The sequence below is a fragment of the Hydra vulgaris genome, chromosome 09 (genome assembly GCF_038396675.1).
Source record: "Hydra vulgaris chromosome 09, alternate assembly HydraT2T_AEP".
In the NCBI taxonomy this organism is placed as follows: domain Eukaryota; kingdom Metazoa; phylum Cnidaria; class Hydrozoa; order Anthoathecata; family Hydridae; genus Hydra; species Hydra vulgaris.
This window is the reverse complement of record NC_088928.1, coordinates 44,266,817-44,283,199: the sequence shown is the minus strand read 5'-3', so window position 1 is coordinate 44,283,199 and position 16,383 is coordinate 44,266,817. Positions and strand designations below refer to the sequence as shown.

The 16,383-nt window shown below is 29.1% G+C and overlaps 1 protein-coding gene across 4 annotated transcripts in view; it reads right to left on the bottom strand.

The window, feature by feature from the left end:
* Positions 1–16,383, bottom strand: part of LOC101241452 (uncharacterized) — a 148,106-nt gene that overhangs the window by 122,220 nt on the left and 9,503 nt on the right. For all 4 annotated transcript variants that reach the window (XM_065805837.1, XM_065805839.1, XM_065805840.1 and 1 more), the window contains exons 2-4: positions 16,140–16,219; positions 14,888–14,977; positions 3,118–3,236 (exon numbers count right to left, since the gene is read on the bottom strand). In XM_065805837.1, the coding sequence (XP_065661909.1) occupies positions 3,118–3,236; positions 14,888–14,977; positions 16,140–16,219 (289 nt within the window). The remainder of the gene's footprint in view (positions 1–3,117; positions 3,237–14,887; positions 14,978–16,139; positions 16,220–16,383) is intronic.

Below are 16,383 nucleotides of genomic sequence, written 5' to 3'. Positions count from 1 at the left end.
AAAATCCATATGAAAGACAAAGTTGACTTCGACTTTGGTGCCGAATTTGAAATAGAAATTCGGCCTTCAGTTAAATTTGGTAACAATTTAAAATTTCATTTAACTTCCAGTTAAATTTGAAAGACATTTTTTTTTTTAATTAAAAAAGATTATTAATTATAAATGTTTTATGTATATCAACCTGTTTCTTCGCGCAGAAGCCTTCTTTTTTCAGTCAAGGAGGGTTGGAAACACTATTAAAAAAAAAATAAATGAGTAGCTTCCTTGACTAAAGTGGCCTACTCGGACTTGGGAACATGTATTCAGTAAAAAAAGAAAAAAAAAGAAAACATATTAGAAATAGATTTGTCTTACAGATTCATTATTCCAAAAATATACTTTAAGCACAAAATCACTCCTTGCCAAGGAAAAAAAGTTCAATAAAATTTCTATAGAATTTCTATAGAATGTCTATTAGTTTCTATAGAAATTGCTATAAAACTTTTTTCTGTAGAAAAAAAATTTTATAGAACTTCTTTTTCTATAGAAAAAAAAAGTTCTATAGAAATTTATATAGAAATTAAGAGGTTCTAAAGAAATTCTATTGAATTCTATAGAACTTCTATACGTCATGTTTCAAAAGTTTATAGAAATTCTATAGAACTTTTTTTCCTGGGTAAATCTTATTTATTGCTTTCAAAAAATCATAAAGATAAAAAATAGGTGAATATTTAACTTAAATATTCTTAACGATTTTTTTCCTTTAAAAAATTGACATTCAAATTTTTAAAGGAAATAACTTAAATTCTCATTATTACTGCATTTTTAGATTTTTTTTTTTCAATGTAAATTGTTTTTTTTGTATGCAAATATTTTTTTTAATAAATTAAAAATTTTGCTTCACTTTTTTCAATAAATTAAAAACTTTGCTTCACTTGTCTTTCATCAGGTTTTGAATTATGGTTAATTAGGAGCAAAAAAAAAATAATTTTAGCTCATAAAAAGATTAAACAGCAGCCGTGAGCAGCTGCTAGAGCACTTGCTTCGAATCCTAGGTCTCTTGCTTCTGCAAGAGACCTAGGATTCAAAGCGAGCTTTGGGTATATTTCACGCAATCCGTAAAAAAGGAGGTTTGAAAAGTTAAATGCTTTTTCACAATATCATCATATATATATATCATCATATATATATTCTGAAAATAAATTTTCACGGCTATTTACAAATATTTCACAATACTCTGTGACAAAACCGTTAAGTCTTCTTGGGGCACCCAAACAAAAAAATATAAAACTTTTTATAAAATTTATAAAAACTTTTATAAAATTTCTCTTTCAATTAAATGTGTTTTTAAAATTCAAATTTAGCTTTCAGTTAAATTTGGTTTAAAAATCCAAATTCGTCTTTCAGTTAAATTTGGTGTACGCATATGATCTAAATTCATCTTTTAATTCAGGTCTCAAAAAGTCAACTTTGCCAATCCTTACCTCCACATACCCAAAACTTTATTTGTTTTACTTGCACATAGAGTTATTTGATTTTTCCATTTTAAGTCAGAGATAAATACTACAACAAGACCTGATAGTGGTATTTAAAAATCTACTTTGCATAAAATAAATTCTTTTTGGGTTATGTAATAAAGTGCTTTACTAAACACTTCTCAAAATTAAACTTAACCAGCCATTTGTTAGATCAGTTAACAACTTTAAATAGGACATTTTGCAATAGGTTAACAATTGCTTCACAATCAACTCTTGATAATACTTTTGTATCATCTGCATACATCTTTGAAATATTTATAAAGTTCTCAGGCAAGTCATTAACGTAAATAAATAGTAAAGGGCCAATAATAGGTCCCTGCATTACACCACTAATTATATCCTTCCAAGATGAGAAAATTTCTCCCATAACAACTCTTTGTCTTCTATACACTATAGTGTTTACTTCAAAAATATTCTAAAGTGTTAGGCATTTCAAATGCAACAAAATAATTTAGAATGTTTGAATTACAAACGAAACAATTTGAAAACTCAAAATGTTTTCTTTACATTATTTAGAAACATAATATATTGATAAAACAATAATTGTATTTCAGAAATAATTTATTACTATTTATTCATTTTATGAAATAAAAAAAAGGAGAAGGGAACGGAGAAATCGCCCTCTCTGCCTCCTTTTGTATGCCTATGACTATGAATATGTCCTAAATAGCTATTATATAACATTATATTAAAGTTTTAATAAAAAAATCTTCATAACAAAATGTAAGTTTTTTCAAAATTCTGAAAAAGTGTTATTTTTGAGTGCTTACTTTGATCAAATATTAGAGACAATACATGAATCTAATTTTTTTTTTCAATAAACCTAAAATAAAGTAATGATACACAATCAATATTTTTCCCAGGGATTTCGAGTGACAACCTTCATTTTAGTTCCAAAAATTAACAAATTTTATATCAATTATTTTGAAAAAAATTGAATAAACAAGATTTTTTTCTTTTTTCTTGAAACTATATAGTCTTTAGAGCAGTATTTTTGAGCTAAAATCTCAATTTTAAATTTAGGCTCAAAATTTTAAGAAAATCTTCTCTACCATTATCAAGATACTACATGTCAAAGTTGATTTGTTATCTCTTCAGATAACCACAAAAATGCTGAAATAGCATTACTTCAACTGCTGTTATCTCAACAACTTATGTATTATTTAAGCTAAAATTTTTGTAGTTGCATGAACTTTAAAAGGAAAGCCTAACACCGTAATAAAATAAATTTCATAAAAAATATAAACATTGAATAAATTCTTTAACAATAAAATAAAAACACAAGGCATTGAAGATATATTTCACCAAGATGGTGTTTCACACCATTTTCCGATATTCCAAAATCTATGAGAAAGTACAAAATAGGAAAATCAAAAAAATCTGAATTAATGAAATGTGTAAAATATTTACAATCAATGAAGTATTCAGCATCCTCATGAAATTGTATTTAATTAATAAACTTTAATGAATTAAGAGTTTTATTCAAAAAGTTAATAACACCTGTTATGATACCGTTGGAAGTTTATAACAATTTTTAAATGGTATTAATGATATAAAATGCAGGGTATAATAAATAACAAATAAACAAAACAGTATAAACCTTGACTGTGTGATCAAAAACTTCTTTTATAGCCAAAGGAAGTATCCCTAATTCATTTACATCGCCAAGAATTGTATGAGTTTTACCAGATGCTGTCTGACCATAAGCAAATAGCGTGCCTACAAAAAAATGAAAAAGATACACATATACATAAACATATATTCACATATACATATATATACACATACATACACACACATACATACATACATACATACATACATACACACATACATACATACATACATACATACATACATACATACATACATACATACATACATACATACATACATACATACATACATACATACATACATACATACATACATACTTTTTTTAAATATGTGTGTGTATGTATTTATATATGTATATATAGGTTTTAGAATTTTGAAACCTTTTGGAATTTCTAAAGTTTTAAAATTTTAAAAGGTTTCAAAAACCATAGTTTTAAAAAAAAAACCTCAATCAAGCTAAGATTTAAAAACTAAGTAGAAAACTTAGTATGCACAAAGAAGAAATGAATTTAAGCTCAAGACAAAACCATAGCCATTAGCTAGCAAGGTCATTCATTGAAAAGTTAAAAAAAAATTAACTTTTTTTATTAATACCAGTTGTTTTCTAGTTTAGATTTTTCATAGGGCTTATTACTTTGTTGTTGTTTTTTTTTTTTTTTTATTTAAAAAATATTTATTTATATTTTTACTGCTGTTTATCTTATTTATTTAATTTTATTTGAAAAAAAAATGTACAAAATACAAAATGACAGGTAATTACTAAAATACTCTTGTCACAACAAAAAGTAATAAAAAAAACGTTGATAAGAATAATTGTGAAGAAACAGTAAAAGTTAGTAGACTGCACATTGACATTTTAAATCATATTTTTTTAAATTCGATTTGAATGCAGACAGTGAGGGCCAGTTCACTATATGGTCTGGAAGTGAGCTTCAAACTTTAATGATTTTTGTAACTTTCCTAACAGTACAAGGACCTATATTTTTCTAATATTTGTTAACGACAAAGTTTACTACACTGATGGAGATTGTGGCATTAAACTGTTTGTAGATAATATTAAATTGTATCAATCTAGAAATGATTACAACAACATTTTTCTTGCAAACATTTATAAAAAATTTTGGCATGGTCCACTGATTGGCAACTGCTCTCATATTTCTAGCATGCACACTCTCGCATTAACCTACTTTTAAAATCCTTCATCTCCAACAATTCTCAACTTTTGTTTAAAGCTTACAAAGTTTATGTGCAGTCTGTATTAAAATCTTGCACCCCAATTTGGAGCACTTATCTTTTAAAAGATATAATTTGCATAGAAAATGTTTGGCCAAGTGTTTGACAAGAAACCTTTGGCAGCCATTGCAACCGAGATATTGGCAAAAAAGAGTTGCAGCACTTTGTTTCATAAGAAAACGTGAATGAATGTGTATGCAAATATCTAACATACGTTAAATTCAAATTATGTAATGTTAAAACATATTAAAACATGTATCAAGTTTTACAGTTTTACTTTCACTTAAAAATTGCATTGTGTCAACCTCTCCTTTATTTTGATCTCTAGTATTTATTCCCGTAGTGTTTTATTTATTATATAGTTTTTAAATTTTCTTAAGTCAACATGTCAGCATTGCCGAGTGGATAGCACGCAGAGCTTCTGAATAAAAAAGCTGTGATTTAATCTTACCAACTAGAGACTTTTTTTCTCTATTTCTTTTTAATCTTTCTTGTATTTTTAAAATACAAAATAAAACACTTTTGAAGTTTTATAAATATTATATACACATATATGTAAAGATCTTATTGACTATAATAAACAAAAGGGTTTTTAAAAAAGCTAAAAATTCACAATAAAAGCTAAAAGACAAATTTGTTGCGTATGTGTCACAATTAAGATACTTATGTTATTAATGTGCTCAGGTAATTAGTCCTAATAAGCTGCAGATGGTCTGAAAAAAAATTATGGTCTGAAACTTAATAAAGAAAAAATTTAATTAGACAGTCCTGCTACTCCAGAAGGTGCTGGTATAGAGGCAAAAGAAAAATGAAAAAAAAAACAAATTTCCCTAGCTAGAAAAAAATATTATTTTAGCAATTAAAATTCTTTTTTGCCATATTTATTTTTTTTGCTATAAATATATATTAACAATATATATAAACAAATATGTTATATGCAAATGTAAAAACTCCATATATTATAACGTTTTATTTAGGATCGTATGTAATATAAGTAACATTTTCTAATAATTAAAAATCTTTTTTGCTGAAGCTGCTTTGTTTGGAATTTTTGTATGCATGTTATTGTATTTAAAAAAATTGATATGATTGAAAACACACGAAACGTTTTGTCTTGTCTAAATGGAAAATTTGTAACTTCTATTTTAGATTTGCCATGACTCTCCGTTTATTAAAATTATGTCATTTTCTTAAATCCGGTAATAAAAACAGCTCAATTATAAGTTTTAAAAATCAATGGAATTTTGTATTACAATGTGCGTCAACTCTTAAACGACTAAAAGAATACCTTTGCAGTTCATCTAATTAAATCCACCAAGTCCGACAATAAAAACAGCTCAATTAAAAGATTTTAAAATTATCTGGTTTTTGTATTATGATATGAGCGCCAACTTTACTTATAAGCAACTGAAAATATGCCATGCGATCTGTTCCTTTTGGCTACAACATATATAAGGAAAAAGTATTAAAAAGGTTGGTGTAAAATGGACTTACAAAGACCTTTATTTTTTAGGGTCCAATCAGCCACTTTATATAAATTTCTATAAGTTTTTTTTTTTTAATTTAGAAATGCAAAAGTTTAATTTACAAACACAAAAAAAAAATTTTTAATTCTCAAATAAAAAAGTTATTAGATATTGAAATTTCCCATTTAAAATTACTTGCGGTGAACCAATCTCATTCTCCTCTTAAATGTCATTTATGCCTATAAAAAAAATTTAAAATAGCATATTGCAATATGCTATTTTAAAACTAAAATAACATATTGCAATATGTTACCTCTTTTAATTAACATTCTGTTTAACTGAAATTGGTGAGTCAAGCAAATCGTTCATCTAAATGCTATTAATTATCACTCTAAATAAGACTATCAATTTAAATAAGATTTACAACTTATCGCTGACATTGTTTTAAATCACGATACAAATGTTTGTAGCTTAAATATCATATCGAATGAAATATCCCCATACTTAATGCAATTTTAAAACACAATAAATTTATTTAAAATTTACACATAAAAAAATTAATGATGAAAATTATAATGTAAAATACTAAGAAACAAATTACAAAATCATATAGATAAATGGTGTCACGTATGGAAGATTCTTTTTTTTTTTTTTTTTTTTAAGCATCTTCGCTTCCAACAAGGCTGCAAGCAACCACTAATTAAAGTTGGAAGTTACTGAAAGAGAAATTATGAAGATTGTAGAGCAAGATAACGATTGACGAACGACTTAAAAGATTGCAAATTATATGAATCAGGAAAGCAAGATGAAGGAAGCGAATTCCAAAGAACTGATGTTCAAGGAAAAAAACTAGACGAATAAGCGTTTTTGGAGCACTTAGGAACAGTCACAGAAAAAGGATGACACTTAATTGAATGACAAGTAACACGAGAATGAATTTTAGTAGATGGCACAAGAGACGCTAGCTCTTTAGAGCAGTGCCCATTATAGTATTTGTAGAAAAGAGAAAGAGAAGCAACATTACGACGATGTGATAATGGTTGGAGGTTGGCTGCAAGAGCAGGTCCAACTATGTTTACAATGCGTTTTTGCATCTTGTCTAAAAGAGAAAGGGCATCATTAGAAGATCCACCCCAGATATGGCAACAGTATTCCATTCAAGGCCGGATTTGAGATTTATAGAGATAGAGAATAGAATCCGAAGTAAGAAAGCGACGAGCTCGATAAAGAGATGCAACCTTAGCAGATGCTAATTTTGCAACTGATTTGATATATGGTTTCCAAGAAAGATTGGAAGTAAGAGTTAATCCTAGAAGATGTAGGATAAATGACTCATCGAGTACACCACCGTTCATAAATATAGGAAGATCTAAATTATTGCGATAACGATTGGCTGAAAAAAATTGAGTTTTATCTGAATTAAAGTTCACCAGCCACTGTGAGCCCCATGCTGTAGCAGAAGTGAGATCCTTTACAAGCTCAAATGCCCCTTCCAAGCGATCAGAGGGTGTTGGTTTCTTATCACGACAAGAATAAATGGTAGTATCATCAGCAAACAATGCCACCTTAGATGTGAGAATATCTGGAAGATTGTTAATGTAAATTAAAAAGAGTATAGGACAAGGATAGAACCTTGAGGAACCCCTGAAGTTACAGAATAAAAAGAAGAGTGTTGTCCATCGAGGACAACTTTTATGCTACGATTGGAAAGGAAGGATTCAATGATCTTAAAGATGTTGCCGGATACACCATAAGAAGAAAGCTTATGGAGAAGACCAGCATGCCAAACTTTATCAAAAGCTTTTGAAATGTCAAGAGCGATGGCCTTAACCTCTCCACCTTTATCTAATGCAAAGTTTTTAGCAAACAATTCGACTTTGTCTTTAGGTGAGGTGATAAAGTCTGAACCATACAAGAGAGGTGGAATTATAGATTTGCCCTTATTATTGATATTATTAAAGATTCTCCAGAAGTCACTAGAGCCTAATTTTGAGATGAGATGCGAGATTTCATAACCTGAGAACAGCGGGTTTTGGCGTTAGACAAATCCTTTTTACAACTATTTCTAGCAGTAATAAACAGACGTCTGTTTTCTGGAGAATTGTTTTGCTGATAAATATGGAAGTAATGGTTTCGATTGGCAATCGCAGCAGCACAGTGTGAGGAAAACCATGGAGGAGAGCGAGGCTTGACCTGGAATCGTCGAGAGGGAATAAAAGATTCCATGCCAGCCTGAATCCACGAAGTTATGTAAGAAGCACAATTGTCGACAGGAAGACAAAAGATTTCTACCCAAGGGCCATCACAAAGAAAATCACGGAAAGAATCCCAGTCAGCTTTACTGTAGTTGTAAGAGGTTCGATAATAGGGGGATTCAGGTGATGAAGAAGAATGAGATATTAGTTTTAGAGAGATCAAACTGTGATCAGAAGAACCTAAGGGTGAATGTGGAGAAACTGAGCACTGACTAGGATCAGAAACGAGACATAAGTCGAGTAGAGAAGGTTGATGATTCGGGTTGTCAGGAAAGCGAGTTGGAAAGTTGACTATTTGAGTTAGGGATTGAGAAAGGCAAAAGTTGTGGGCTTTAATGCCTGCAGAGTCTCTGAGCCAAGCCATTCAGAGTGGTGAGCATTAAAGTCACCGACAACAAATATATTAGCTGATGGATAAAGAGAGAGGGCTTGGTCAATATGATCAGAAATAACGTCAAAAAGAGTGCAGTCTTGAGATGAAGGAGAGCGATATAGAACAAAGAGAAAGGCAATAGAGTGAAGTGGTGCTAAACGAAAGTACATGAAAGAATAGTCTGTGGATTCAAACCTAGTTTCACAACAAATGGGTGAATTCTTACAAATGTAAGTGCCGAGGCCAAGCATGTGACTATTGGAGTCTTTACGAATTAGAGGAAGATAACCATCAACACTAAGATCACAAGATGAGACAGCCGAACTCAAATTAGTCTCACAAAGAGCAAGTAGGTCTGGTGAACTTTGCAAGAGATAAGACTCAACAGAAGAAAAGTTACTTTGAAGACCACAAATATTAGTGAATGATAGGTTTAAAAAACTTGGTGATGATGATGGTTTTTTGTGTTTTATAGTTTTTGGTACTTTATTCATTTTTAAATTAGATTGAAGAACTTGACTCAAAGCATAGATAGTACTCAGAACACCGTTTAATAGCCCAAGCAATTGCCTCATTACTACTAATAAACTTTAAGCCGTAGCAAAGGACTCCAAATGTGGCCTCCGCAATGCACATCAAAAGTACAAACAGGGACACCATCCATGTGCAACATGGCACTGTTAATACTTTGATATTTTTCAGCTGTTGATGGAATCAGCCTCTCTGAGAGCTACCACAGAGTTCGGGAAACCTGACTACCAGCCGGCCTCAGAACCATAAAACTGAGTTTTAGAGCTGTACCCTCATTAGGAGATAATAATGAGTTGCCTAGTCATAAAAACTGAGACACAAGCAAAACCCATGCATTTAGTCAAGAAGATCCAGCATTCAACATCCTAAACTGGAAACAATGTATTAAAAATACATCTGCGCCAGCCTAATAGATGAAGAAGGGGTGCGAGGCCTAGGAGGCCTTCTACAAGACAGTAGCCGGATGCATTTAACATCTGCCCAAGATGAGTATTTTTATCGAGACACCATCTCTAGCCTTTACTCAACTAAGAGCCCCAAGGCAGGGGGTGTTTTTATGATGAAATGATGATGAAACCTAATTAAATGAAATGATGATGAAACCTAAGTAAATGTAAAATAATGCATTTTAGTAGGTATAATCAAAAACTATACTAGCCTTGACTACGATCATAACATAAGAATTCGAACTGAAGGTTCAGATTCAGAAAAAGATCTAGGCGTTATGACATTTACTGATGAAAAATACAGCCAACATATTAATTACTGCACCAACAGAGCTAACAGAATGCTAGTTTTGACTAAACACACTTTTGAATTCTGCACCACCGCAATTGCTGAAATATTGTATAAAACCTTTGTTTAACCGCTTCTAGAATATGTGGCAACAATGTGGAATCCATCAAAAAATACAATATAGCAGTTCTTGAAAAAGTTCAAAAAATAGCAAGTCAAACAAGAAGCCTCTCACATCTAAGTTATGAACCACGATAAAAAAGGTTTAATTGCTACAATGCAAGAAACTCATAGATTTAATCGAGTGCTTCAAAATTGTCCACGGTTTCATTCAAGTTAAGTGGTGTATATCTACGTCAAAAGTAATAATAAAACCTGATGAGTTAATAGAGCAATCTGCAGAAGAAATCCCATTCAATTAAAAAAGGAATTAATAAAAGAATGTTGTTCATTGAGAGAATTTCATTCTTAATAGAATAGCCACTGTATGGAATCGTCTTCCACTGCCTATCATGCTACCTACATCAGTAAAAATATTCAAAAAATGATTAGACAAATATATTAGAAGCAAACATTAGTCACCGGCTGATATAGAGCGTGCTAATTACACACTCTCGTTTAACATTATAAACATTTAAATTATTTTGATTGTTATTTTGTTAAATTTCAGCAATAAAAGTTATTATCATTATTATTATTAAATCAGAAGTACAAAAGTATAAATATTTATGTAAAAAAGATATAAATTTCCTTAAAATATATTGTTATTAAAGAAAATTAAAAAATTGTTTCGGCTATTTAAAAAGAGGGAAATGGAAATAGCTAAAAAAATTTGTCAGAAATATTTATGCAAATTATGCTATTGAAATTAAAACTTCTCTCACAACCTAATAAAAACCGAGGTTTTCAAAAACAGAATATGAAAGTATATATCCCAGTGATTCAAAAAGATCACTTCTCCATATACCCGCCTCGCATGTATGGTCTTGTTAAAGCTCACAAACCTGAAAAAGTTTATCCTATGAGAATAGTTATACCAGCTATCGACACTTCTAATTATAGAATATTGAACAACTTAGTACAAAAAATACAACTTGTCTTAAACAAAAATTAAACATGTCTGTAAAATTCTTTTGATTTTATTAGTAAAGCAAATTCATGGGTTCAAGTTTTATTTGATGTAATAAACCTGTATCCATCAATACCATTAAAGGAAGCCACTTTAATTCTTGTAGGCCAATTAAATAAAGATGATTCCTACAAATATTCCACCAAGCTTACTATATCTGAAACAAGACAACTCATAGAGCTTTGTTTATGCCGTTCTTATTTCCTGTGAAACAACGAAATCTATGAACTTGAGAATTCTGGTCCTTCAGGTCTTTCATTCATGGTCGTACTTGCAGAATCTTTTTTACAACATGAACAAAACGCTTTCAAAATTGCAATGGCAGTAAATTGTCAGTTAATTCTAAACTGTTTTTAACACTACAAGAAATTTTTGTATAATTTTTACGAGCTGATGATCCTGGTAACCATAATCCTGCGAAAATTTCTAATAATAAATTATTAATTGTATTAAGAGAATTTGTATTACTTGATGTTTTCTTACTAACATAACATATGCTCTTATACACAATGTCAACACTAAAGTTGGCATTGTGTATAAGAGTATATATTATAAAATATTATAAAATTATTATTAAATATATATATATATATATATATATATATATATATATATATATATATATATATATATATATATATATATGTATATATATATATATACACTGCGACCATTTTCTATAGACGCATGTAGAATTTAGCAGATTTACAGTGTTACAGTGGTAATAAAATTGTTCTAACGGTACTTTTGAATAAGCATATGTAGGAAAACAATGATCCATTACGCACCTGATTATTAATTGTCTTGATTGTATTAAAATAATTAAATTTTTAATATTCACGTGGCAATTTTCTATAGACGCACTAAAGTTCTTACGAGTTTTGACGAGCAATTTTCTATAGACGCACTAAAGTTTTTACGAGTTTTGTTGCAAATTTCTAATATTCTGTAGTATTTTTTATTTTGTGAGTCGAAATTAAGTTGAATTTAACCAAATGCCAAAAGGAAAGGTCCTTACCGTTATTTAAATAGGTCAAATATTAGCTTATTATCGAGACAAAAATCCAAATCGAGAAATTGCTAGAAGATTGAAGAGATCAGATCACATTACCTGTACTTTCTTGAAAAATCCAACAGATTATGCTACAATCAAGAGGAAACCAAAGAAATCTAAGGTTTTAGGCCGTGAAAAACGCAGAATTGTTCAAATTCATCAAAAAGTTTGAAAACAATTAAGTCAGATTTGGGTTTAAATGTTTGCAAGGATACGATTAGGAAAGGTCTTAAAGACAGCCCACACATTGTACGATCAAAAATGAATGAAGCACCAAATTTGAAGCCCGTTCACAAACAGAAACAGATGGAATTCGCCCAGGATAACATGGCACGCGATTGGGAACAAGTAAGAAATTTTAGATTAAATTTTCATAAATACGTAAGATCTCTAAACAGCTGAATATTTTTGTTTTCAATACCAGGTGATTTTTTCGGACGAGAAAAAGTTTAATCTTGATGGGCCTGATGGTTTTAGTGGCTACTGGCGTGATTTGAGGAGAGAACCCAAATATTTTTCGACAAGGAATTTCGGAGGTGGATCTTTGATGGTTTGGCTTGGATTTTGTGCAACAGGAAAGTTAAATTTAGCATTTACATCTTGCAAAATGAAAAGTTCTGAATTACATTGATGTGCTAAAATTATGTTTGATTCCATTTAAAAATAAATGCCGACGCAAAAAGTTTGTTTTTTAACAAGACAACGCCAGCATTCAGACTAGTAACAAGACTAAAGCTTGGTTTGAAGCTAAAAAATCAAGCAAATGTGGTGGCCTGCTTGCAGTCTAGATTTGAATCCTGTTGAAAACATCTGGGGAATCATTGTAAGACGTATCTATGCTGACCAGAAGTAATATAACTCTGTGGCAGAGCTAAAAGTAGCGGTATCAGAGTGTTGGGAAGATATGGAGTCAAAAGTGCTGGAAAACTTGGTGGAAAGTATGCCAAAACAAATTTATCAAGTAATTTAGCGCAAAGAAGATTCAATCGAGTACTAAAAACTTGATGAAAACACTTTTTTTTTATAGTTTTGTTAAAAAAATGTGAACTGCGTCTATAGAAAATAGTCAGCTATCTTTTGAATTTAATTCATTTATGATTAACCTCTTTTCAAATTTGATATTATTTTTTGATAATTTTTATTATTTTTTGATACTTTATTTATAATTTATTGAAATACGCTATAAAAAAGAAGTTAAGTAGGCTTTTAAGACATAATCCACATGCGCCTATAGAAAATGGTCGCAGTGTATATATATATATATATATATATATATATATATATATATATATATATATATATATATATATATATATATATATATATATTTATATTTCTGACACAATTTTCTGAAACTTTACAGCTTATTTATTACTTTACATCATTCATTTAGAAGGCTTTAAATGTGACTAAACTGGTCTTATAAGTAATTTTATACAAGCTTTTAAGGAAACTGTCAAACTAACATAAATTAAAATAATTGTGAGTAACAATTGTTGGTTGGGAAGAAACTAGTATAAAAATTAATTAAAAGGTTTATGCAACCTATTTTTTAACAACATTTTCCAGTATATCTTTTGATAAAACTAAATTAATAAAATGAGTAACATAAAGTGAATTTGTAATTGACACTTTAGTTATAAAGAAATAGTTTTCATTAAAAAAAACTTTTTTTAAAGTCTTCACCAAATATGGTTACTTTTTTATGATGCAAATATTATTAGGTCTGGATTAAGACTCCCCCCCTTGTATTAAGGACTCGAGAGTACACACGATCCTGTATAAAACATTATATAAGTGGATTTTTTTACATTTGCATATAACATATGTGTTTATATATAAAGACAACTTTATTGCTATGCAATAAAGCTGCGCTTTACCAATCAGTAAAAGAATAAAATCTTATACTGATTGTTATTGGTAAAATGGTTTGTTTTTCAATTACATGCATAAACTCAGTAGATCAGTGGTTTAATGCGCTGTCATCTGTGCCGTTTTGCAAGGGTTCAAATCCGACCCTAAACACAATATGTTTTCAATTTTTTCAATCTGACCATATATATTTATAGCAAAAATTTAAATATAGCAAAAAAAGTCTTGTAATTTTTAAAATAAAGTGTTAAAGTTTTTTGTAGCTACGCTTTTCTTTTTTTTTTGCCTCCACAGCAGAATCTTCTGGAGTAGCAGGACTGCCTTATTAAATTTTTTCTTTATAAAGTCTCATACCATCATTTTTTTTCAGACCATCCACAGTTTATTAGGACTAATTACCTGAGCACATTAATAACATAAGTATCTCAATCATGACACATACGCAACAAATTTGTCTTAGTGAATTTTTAGTCTTTTTAAAAATCCTTTTGTTTGTTATAGTATATAATATCTTTACATACATTATGTATACAATATCTACAAAACTTTAAAAGTGTTTTATTTTGTATTTAAAAAAAATCGAAAAAGATTAAAAAAAAAAGTCACCAGTGGTAGGCTTCATACTACGGCTTTTTCTTTCAGAAGTTCTGCGAGCTAACCACTTGGCTGGCAAGCTGACTAATGAAAATTTTAAAACTATATAATAAATAAGACTTTATAAAATCGAAATAAATGCTATAGATAAAAATTAAGGAGATGTTGCCCCAATGCAATTTTCAAAAGAAAGTTAAATTGTACAACTTGATATAAATTTTAGTATGTTTTATTACATAATTTGAAGTTTGCGTAAGTTAGATATTTGAAAACACTTTCGTTCACATTTTCTTATAACAAAAAAGTGCTGCGACTCTTTCTCCCCACCAACTCAGTTGCAATGGTTGCGAAGAGTTCTGTGTCAATCACGCTGAAAGGGGCACTGCTATTACTAAAACTGCTATTATTACTAAAACTAACAAGTTTGACAATAATATATATATATATATATATATATATATATATATATATATATATATATATATATATATATATATATAAACTTGCATACCATTTATACCACGCATTGCATTTTCAACCAATGGCTTTCCAAGAATATTATAAATATTCTCAGTTGATGATGTAGAATCAAAGACTTCATCTAAAAAGATAAATCATATACAAAATTTTCAAGACTTAAAGGCACCTAAAAAAATAAAAATATATAACAAAATTAAATAAAACATTTAATTTGTATATATATATATATATATATATATATATATATATATATATATATATATATATATATATATATATATATATATATATATATATATTCATTTAGCCAGCGCTTTCACACTCAAGTCTTTTCACGCTCACCCACACGCCTGAAAAAACTTTGGAGAGCACATAAAAAAGCGCTTGCCAAAAAATAAGTGTTTTGTTTTAAAATGCAACAAAACTTTTTTATTCATTTGTTCAACTTTTATGAAACGTAGCCTTTTTTTACCAGTTTTTTTAAATTATTTTAGTTAGCATTTATTCAAAGCATTCTTTATTCTATTTTTATTTTAATATCTTAATAGCAGAAAAAAATGAATTTTTAAATCGCGCGGGCTAACTTAAAAATAACCATCCTGCTAGTGCTTTTTCATGCACTGGCATTAAATTTCAAATGGAGAAGAATGTATATACAGAAAAGCGTACTTAGTCAGCACTCAAACGCCATACTGAAATAGGAAGAAGCTGAGGGCTTCAGTACATACATCGACTAATATAGGGAGAATATGCATGAGAGATGCTACTACATCAACTGAAAGTTTGGGTTTGGCAACAATAAATTTATTTCACTATTCTTAGTTTTTATCTTCTTTTTGCTAAAAAAAACCATACGGATATAGGTAGGCAAAAAAAGTCAGCAAATGTATAAGATACTTATTAGATTTTATTTTATTCTTTGTAAATTTTATAATTGTACAAAAATATTTTATAAAAAGGATTATAATTCTTTGCATTATTCTCCAAAGATTCGAATAATGCAAAGAATTACATGTCGAATAATAAAAGAAGTTTTGACAAGTGTTTCTGGTGGTCAATGCGTAATTTTCCCTTTAATTCAGTTGACAAAATTAAATCCCAGAGCAGGAATAAGCAGCTACCAGGTCAAAGTAATATTTTTTATAAAAGTAATTTTTGTGTTTTAAGACACCTATAAAATAATACAGTTGCATGACTTTATGAAACACTTCGGAACTCTGGAATCTTGGGAGCTTTAGAATGCTGTGATTCCTGACTATTTAAACATTACAAAAACTACTTACCAAAATGATACTCTTTTTCTGTACTGTAAATTCTTTTATTATCTGCATTCCAATAACAAGCCTGGTTAGTTTGGATCTCTCTAACACATAAAAACTATATTATATATATATAGATAAAGTTAATAAAAAAATGTAAACAAGTTATAAAAAAATAAAATTCTAACCATTAAAAAAAAAGTAACTACATAAAAATTGATAGCTATACTAATTTTGCATTTTTAACAATTTATCTCCTATGAAATTA